The 8,828-nt window shown below is 44.4% G+C and overlaps 1 protein-coding gene across 3 annotated transcripts in view; it reads left to right on the top strand.

Annotated features, from left to right (window-relative positions):
- The window catches only part of RYK (receptor like tyrosine kinase), a 172,133-nt gene extending 163,889 nt beyond the window's left edge, over positions 1–8,244 (top strand). For all 3 annotated transcript variants that reach the window (XM_075341003.1, XM_075341001.1, XM_075341002.1), the window contains 2 exons: positions 6,365–6,501; positions 7,602–8,244. In XM_075341003.1, coding sequence (XP_075197118.1) covers positions 6,365–6,501; positions 7,602–7,713 — 249 coding nt within the window. In that variant the 3' untranslated portion in view covers positions 7,714–8,244. The remainder of the gene's footprint in view (positions 1–6,364; positions 6,502–7,601) is intronic.
- Positions 8,245–8,828: the final 584 nt, after the last annotated feature.

The raw sequence follows: 8,828 nt of genomic DNA, 5'->3' as shown, positions 1-8,828 counted from the left end.
CACCTGTGAAGTGAAGACCATTTCCTGCGACTACCTCTTGAAGCTCATCAAGAGAATGCCAAGAGTGTGCAAAGCAGTAATCAAAGCAAAAGGTGGCTACTTTGAAGAACCCAGAATATAAGACATATTTTCAGTTGTTTCACACTTTTCTGTTAAGTATTTCATTCCACATGTGATAATCCATAGTTTTGATGCCTTTAATGTGAATCTACAATTTTCAGAGCCATGAATATAAAGAAAACTCTTTGAATAAGAAGGTGTGTCCAAACTTTTGGACTGTACTTTGTATATATGTATGTATATGACTTTTGGTCTGTACTGTGTATATATGTATGTATGTGTATATATGTATGTATGTGTATATATGTGTGTATGTATGTATGAATGTATGTGTATATATGTATGTGTATATATGTATGTATTTGTGTGAACTGGACCTAAATATTTCCTCTGATGGTGGGGCAGGACACCAGGCCTGTCTATCAGCTGCCTCGTAGAGTGGCGCTGCTTATGTGCCTGCACAGTGTTACCTGGTGGAGGCTGCGAGTGTAATGTCTTACACTGGTGGGTATAACACATTTGGGAAAATCATCAAAAAGCTGACAACACTTATGATTGGAGCATTTTTAATAAATAAACCTTTAAGACTTAAATACATTGGGATCTATTGCATGTGTAATGCTCGTTAGCCATTGTGTACATTGAGCGGGCTGGTCTCCTTTCTGGAGATGGCTGTGTATGTAAGGGGCCATCTATCAGGCATTGTATCCTGCTCTGGTCATTCTTTCCACACTCTTATGAGTGTCTATTTGATGGAAGTCAAACACTTGTGAGGGATAAGAACAAAGACTTCAGCGTTTTAGAAGATGTTTCATTCACCGCAGATCTTCACTCAAAGGGCAAAGGTGGGGACAGAAGTATGAGGAGGGGGGATAGACGTCATCCAGTGTTCAGGCACCGAGATAAGCACACGGCGGATTACTGTACATGGGGCTCAGCACAGTGCTCCAGTTTTACACGTTTCGTAAGAATTATCCTTGTCAATAAGGCTGCTTTCACACCTCCGGTTTCTGCAATGTGGCACAATCCGGCACTTTGCAGGAAAATCGCAAACGGTTTTTTTTTGCTGCCGGTTGCAATTTTCCTGCATAGACTTTAATTAGTGCCGCATTGTGCTGCATGGCCTTGCGTTCCGTCCGGTTTTTGCCGCATGCGGCAGATTTAGCCGATGCAGCGGCCGGATGGAACGTTGTCTGGCACGTTTTTTCGTGCGGCAAAAAAACCCGCATCGCGCCGCATTCGGCCGATGCGGCGCATTTTTCAATGCATGCCTCCGACGGCCGGATGCGGCGCGATGCGGCAAATACCGCATCCGGCCACCGCATGCGGTTTTTGCCACTGCGCATGCTCAGTAGCATGCCGCAAGCGGCAAAAACCGGGCGGGCCGCATGGGAAAAACTTATGCAAAGGATGTGGTGTTTTCACCGCATCCGTTGCATAGCTTGCACAGCCGGATTGAGCCGCAGAGCTCAAACCGGATGTGTGAAAGCAGCCTAAAGGAGGATAGAAGCACAGGCTGACCTGATAAGCACTGATTGCCCCCCTGTTCATTATAGACCCTTAGCAATCTATCTCCTGAATGACGGGTGCGTGGCAGGACCCCTTATTCTGAGATAGATCTGGAGATGCCTGGTCCCACCACTAGATATGGATGTGCTCTGCATGTTTGCATGGGGAGTAAGGTGTAAATTCCGTGTGCAACACCTTTCTACAGAGTCTGGACCCACATAGAGTAACGTGTATACGGATTCAGCAGCCGCCTCTGCACCCACAGATGTAAATGTACAGTATTAATGGTAATTATATTGATGACTGTATTTTTGTCTCTTGATGATGGGTTATTTGTCCACACCCAGTTAAAATTCCCTGCCTCACTTACAGGAAATCAAAGTGAAACAAGGAGGAGTAATTGTCTATTTAAGTGATCATAGAGCTATTTTACCAACCCGACAGATAATGCAGACACATGGCAGTATAAAGCCTAAACTACACAGCATGAAAATCAGACCAAGTGGAATGCGATAAAACATCGCATTCCACTCAGACCAATATTAACCTATGTCCTAGCACACATTAGCGATTATTTTCTCAGCCCTAATCGGACTGAGAAAACAATCGCAGCATGCTGCAATTGTAATGCGAGACTCTTTCTCTCGCACCTATTCAAGTCTATGGGGCGAGAGAAAGATCGCACTGTACTCGCGGTACACCGGTGTAATGCGAGTGCAGTGCGAGAATGGCAATAGCCGGCTACGGAGGAGAGGGAGAGATAAATCCCTCCCTCTCCTCCTCCGTGCTGGCCCACCCCCCAGCAGTGCCGGCCCGTCCCCCGCAACTGAGGTCCGGCCTAAGGCTATGTCTGCACACTGCATCTTCTGCTGAGTGCATCTTTTTATCATGTGGTCACAGAAACCAAAGAAAAATTCCTTTAAAATCAAATAAACTTTATTAATATCCTAAAATTGCAATTTGATTTTAGCATATTAATAGAATTTATTTGATTTTTAGAGGGGTTTTTCTTTGGTTTACATATTTATACCTCCTAATATTCTTATATTTCGTGGTCTTTTAGGGTGGGAAGGGCCATGGTTATTTTACCCTTTCCAGCTTAACCATAGTAGCTAGCAGCCGCCCCAGATGTGGCACATCCATTAGATATGCCAATTCTGGCAATGGATTCAGCTCTTCCCATTGCCTTGGTCTGGTGACAATCAGGGTAATAAGGAGTTAATGGCAGCCCACAGCTGCCACTAAGCCCTAGATTAGTAATGGCAGGCGTCTGAGACCCCCCCCATCACTAATTTGTAAGTGAAAGTAAATGAACACAAACACCCAAAATAAATCCTTTATTTGAAATAAGACAAAGCGCCCTCTTTCACCTCTTTATTAACCCCAGAAACATCTCTGCAGGTCCGACGTATTCCACACGAGTTCCCTAGACACTTCCAGCTCTGCTACATATGACATTCACAGTGAGCACCATAGAACATGACTGCCCGCTGTGAGGTTCAGGCAGAGACTGAGCTGTGATCAGCAGGGCGGGGGAAGCAGTGTATGTTCAGTGAAGGGAATGGGCGGCCTCTTGGAACAGTGTGACAGCCGCCCCGGTGAATCAGTAAGAATGAAGAGCTTGCTCCTGCCACTTTGGTCCCCATTGACTTTATATAGGGACTGGCATCTAGCCAGATACCAGAGATCAATTCCCACTGACCCGAGTAAGCAGGGGATTAATTTGCCAGTCCTCCAAAACGCAGGAACAAAATGCAAAAAGAATTGACATGCTGCCTCTTGGCTGCATCTTCAAAAATGCAGCCAAAAAAAATGCACTGTGCGGTCTGCAAAATAGAAATCTCATAGCCTTTACTGGGGGAAGGAAATGCATGCATTTGGGTGTATCTTTGTGACCTCAAAACTTCACCAAAAACTCAGTAAAAAATGCAGTGTTCGCACTAGTGTATGTCATCCGATGTGAGAGAATCCAATCCGATCTGCTGAGGACACTGTGCTGTGAGCGTTGGGCCGGGTGTCATCACTGTGCATGTGAGAGAATCGGAGCATAGGTGAGGAGATGAGATTAATCTCCATCACCTGTCTGTGTATATTTATGCACGATTTATACGCTCATGTAAGCGAGCCCCTACACTTTTTTCCTTGCAGGGCTGCTGGTGCTACTGGCTCCATATTCCACCTACACAGGGCGCTCAGTAATAAATCACCTCCTTGTGTAACATGCTCCTGGCGTCCTTACCAGGGCTGAGCAGGAAAATGCCGTGTCTGGGATCACCAGCATCGGGTAGGACAGTCTGTGCCATACATCACCGTGTCCGCACCCTGCACAATGGCACTGTTCTATTTCCAGTTTTATATAAATGGTGGCCTTCTTTTATTAGATTACTAATCTGATTCCCATTATATCAAATATGAAAACTCACTTAATCTTATCAGCGGCCAAGACTTCAGAAATGTCCCAAGTGCCCAGAACATTCCACAATATCTGTGTGATTTCAGCCTTGTGAGATCACGGACTTCCTTCTATTGAAGGGACATTCGAGAGTCTTGTTCCCAGCAGAAAGCAGAGAATGACCTGGTTCAGGGAGTCATTATTATTTATCATCGCCCTCTCTGGCCTGTCCCTGAGGACTTCTCTGCTTTGTGTTTTACCTTTGTCCCTTGCCCCCACCGAGGTGGCGGAGGGGGCACAGACACTATTGTAGTACTGCTGGGGGCTGCTGTATCGCGGCACATTAGGTCACACGGGCTGGCAGTCTGACCTTGGTTTGTTTCTATTACTTTTCACCGACCCATCACTGGCACTTTCTTTAGGCTACACACACAGTTTGTAGTTCATTTTGCTAGGACAGCGGTAGATGACTTCTGAAAGCCTCACCTACAGCCGGGTACGGCTCGTCTGTGCACACCGGTTATACCAGTAGATCAGTGGCGACCCAGCCACAGGGCTATTGTGCTGAATTGGACACACAACATGGATTGCATTTCTCATAATCCAATATCTGAAATCCTACATTAATTAATAAAAGTAATAAGACCATTATTTGGGACTGTCTTACTGTGATTGCAATCTTTATGGCTACAAAGCCAGAAATCAGAAGTTAGTGGTCACAAACGAGTCATCAAATGAAAACAATGCTTAAAGGGGTGGTTCACCCATATTTTTATTGTCTAGTTCGATATTATATTGAGAGACAAAGTTCCTCTCAAATACCTTGTGTTGGCAATAGTGCCTGTGAGAGGCGCTATTGCAGACCGCTGTTCCCGCTCCGGTGACATCACGTCAAGTACCGCACACGTCACATCCCTGCGTCCGGCTACAGTCTTCCTGACTCACTGAGCTGTGGGCGATTTTTCACCGTTTGTCACCGCCCATCTGCTCCTCCCTCACAGGAGAACGCTGCAAGCAGGAGCTGTGCTGTGACAGCGGTGAAACACCGCCCACAGCTCAGTGAGTCAGGAAGAATGCAGCCGGACGCAGGGATGTGGCGTGTGCGCAACTTGCCGTGACGTCACCGGAGCGGTGAACAGCGGTCTGCAATAGCGCCTCTCACAGGCACTATTGCCAACATAAGGTATTTGAGCGAAACATTGTTTCTCAATAGAATATCGAACTAGACGATAAAAAATATGGGTGAACCACCCTTTTAAAATATACACATTTTTGCTACCAACACTTTTTTTTTCCTGCGGGAAAAAAAACCTCTGCAAAAATGCCACGTGTGAACATGCCCTAAAGCGGATTTACCATACCTACCAGTTTCGAGGTTAACGTCTTCACCGCCCGTCGATTTTTTTCATTTGTTTCTTCCTCCCCTTGTTTCAAGAGCCATAACTTTTTATTTTTCCGTCATTATTGCCATGTGAGGGCTTGTTTTTTGCGGGACGAGTTGTACATTGGAATGACACCATTTATTCTGCCACGCATTGTACTGAAAAACGAGGAAAAAATTCCAAGTGCGGAGAAATTGCAAAAAAAAATGCAATTCCACAATTGATTTGGTCTTTTTTTTTTTTTTTTTTTTATTTACCATGTTCACTAATGGTAAAACTCACCTGGGAGCCCACAAAAAAAGACATATATGGCCTTAGACGTACAGATACATCTAAAATCGTGAAGGGGTTTTGCCGTCTACAATAATCAGCACAGACTGGATAGGATAAGACTGTTAGATCAGTGTGGGCTCCTCCAGTCGCCAGAACAGAGGACTTGTAACCAGAGAAGAATGGTGGATACAAGACCACAACCAGGAGTGACATGGAGCCGCCACCCTGTGCCTTTCCTCGTTATTTATAGGGGTGACGGTGGTGGCTGAGCGCAGTGCCCTGCTCTCTTGATCAGTGAACACGTGCAGCAGGCCGCTCCTTTCGATTCCTTCTGGTCACGGTCTTGCATGCCCTATGTCCCCCATACTAGCGATCTCTGCAAGGTCCAGGCTGGAGCCCAAAACCAACCGTTTTTTACCGATTTACTGGATAGGTGGTAACTGGGTATTCCTGTCTGCAGTAATTGTGTCTGATCCTTAGCATTTGTCACAGCCATGACGATCGGTGCATATTGGGGCACACAACTCGTCCTGTCCATTTCTGATGATATTTAAGTCTTATTCTGTAAAATATGTTAGCAATTGCACGTTCTGTTTTTTGGGGTTTTGTGAGGTTTTTTTTTTTTGTAAAATTTGAAAAATCTTAACATAAGATGTGCAATTAATGAAAATAAAATCTATTTGCGGTGGTTCGTTACTGTCTGGTCCAGGATTGCTCTCACACCGCGCGGCTTTGTTCTTTCTTACAGTGGGCATTTGGAGTAACTCTGTGGGAACTGATGACGTTGGGACAGACTCCTTATGTGGATATTGACCCATTTGAGATGGCTGCTTACCTAAAAGATGGCTACAGAATAGCTCAGCCCATCAACTGCCCCGACGAACTGTAAGTATGAGTTCTGTACAAGGCGCCAGTATATAGAGGAGGCGAGTAGCTGGGAATGGCTGTGGCTCTGGGGTTGTTTTCTGACATTACTCACACCTAATATCCTATTTATATAGCGCCAATGTATTCTGCAGCATTTTACACTGTCATTTTATTTCCCTGTATGTTACATAGGCATCTGATAAATGTTGTAATCCTTTGGCTTGTTTCTGATAGACCCCTTTCCATATGCCCCCCGTTATGAACATTGTAGAGCCGATTATGTAGGAGCAATGTTTTGAGCGGACTTCCCCCGGCTCGTTTTGTAGTCAGTCATTGATCTGATTGGCCAACACGTTCTGTTATCATGTCATCCTTGAATCCGGAAGGTAGCCTCGCTTTAGCCGGGAGGTCTCTATTTCATAAGCTGGTCATTGTGATTGGAGCACAACACTACTCACATGAACATGTCCCACCGATGCACTTATTAGACCTAGGCTCCCCATCATAACACCTTCTACATGGCCCTTTAAAGTACCACTCCAGCATATTTTTGTGGGATGTCTTCAGCACTAAAGCAGTGCTGTACGCCCAAATCCCTTGTCCCAGGTCTTGTACTCATCCTTTTGTCGTTTTCACCTTTTATGAACATTGCTCCAGTTCCACACCGCCATCTTGTCACTGTAACTTCTCGCTGTCCGGAAGTAAGAACAGAAGTTACATCACAAGCTCCTCAATACAAGTCTATGAGAGCCAGAACAAGGTTTTCATAGAGCTCTACTGAGTTGTGACCTCTGGCGTTCTCCATGAAATACTGGAGCCGTCGTCCGCTCACAAACTACTGGAGACCGATCCGAGCGATGTTGTTAGAAGATGAAGACACCAGTGTGGTGGGAGAAGTGGATCTGGAAGGAAAGGAGCCTTGCGTTTAAAGCACTACTCCAGTGCTGAAATAAAAAAAACAGCTGGAGTGGTGCTTTAATAAAGTTGTACACTTCTCAATTTTGGGACTATTCTCCATATCTATAGATACATAGTTAATGAGGTGGTTCAGGACTATTTTGGCTGCTGATGCTGCATCATGGACATGTGTAACCTCTCACCACCCTCTTCTTCTCCAGGTTTGCGGTCATGGCATGCTGCTGGGCTTTGGACCCTGAAGAAAGACCCAAGTTCCAGCAATTGGTACAATGTCTGACTGAGTTCCACTCTGCGCTCGGAGCGTACGTGTGAGCAGATTACTCCTCCGGAATAACACTGCATGGACTGTATACAGCTCTCACAGCACAGTGCCTTAGGATACTATGTTAATCTTCATTTTTTAAATTTTTTTTTTTACTTTTTTTTTTTTTTTTTGTAAAATACTTTTATATCAAGTATTTTATAGCTATTAGATCTCGGTTTTGTGTAGCTGGGTGGATTAAACACTACACCAAAACACAACACCATCCGGTTTCTGTTGCAAGACACCTATGAATCGTTTCTACAAAGGACACTCGATGCCATGAAGACATTTTGTATTTTATAAATATTGGCCGATTTTTATTTTATTTTAAGCCTACCCCTTTTTGTTACTTTTTTAATATATAGGACCTTTTTTTATTTTTTAAGGTATGTTTGGACGTCTTTAAGATGCATTGTTCCTTTGTAAAAGGGTGAAAAATAAGTTATAACACTAGACAATGCCTCCTCATGTATTGCTTTCATTGACTTTCTGATGCATCAGTTCACTTTGTATATAAAGGATGACTTTGTTTTCTACCACGCTCGCACTACATCTATTTTACGGTACACACCTACATTTATTTACGGATTTATTTTTTTTTGTTTTTTTTTTTTTATTTTTCCGTGGTTGTACAATTATTGAAGGGGCTGCAACTGTTTGTGTATTTCTGTCCATGTCATTAGAGGAAATACCAAGACATGAAGATTTCACAGCCTAAAGGCGTTTTCTGGGGCATACGTATTCATGACGTAGATCATCTGCACCTTATCTCCAGGTTAGGAGAACTCGAGAGCATTTAGTGGGGTTCAGCTCCAGCGTTGTTTGCGTCTGGCCGCTGAAGGACCAGATATCAGGTGGTTGGTGCCAGATATTGTTCCCCGCAGATCTCCGATTAATGGTCAATAATATGTAGGTTCCAGACAACCCCTCCTAGACTAAACCTCTTATCAGCTGGAATTGTCATTCAATAGTCATCCAAAAACTTGATGAATCCAAGGCAAAAGGATAAAAGTTCTTGTCTCTTGATTAGAAAATGGGCAATCACTTACATTGGGGCCCCACACACATTCATACATGCTGCTAATTTACAGGCAGCATGTATGGGCCACTGGTTGTGTGATCT

Source organism: Anomaloglossus baeobatrachus, chromosome 3, assembly GCF_048569485.1.
Source record: "Anomaloglossus baeobatrachus isolate aAnoBae1 chromosome 3, aAnoBae1.hap1, whole genome shotgun sequence".
NCBI lineage: Eukaryota > Metazoa > Chordata > Amphibia > Anura > Aromobatidae > Anomaloglossus > Anomaloglossus baeobatrachus.
The sequence above is the reverse complement of the archived record's forward strand: the minus strand, read 5'-3'. Positions and strand labels throughout refer to the sequence as shown.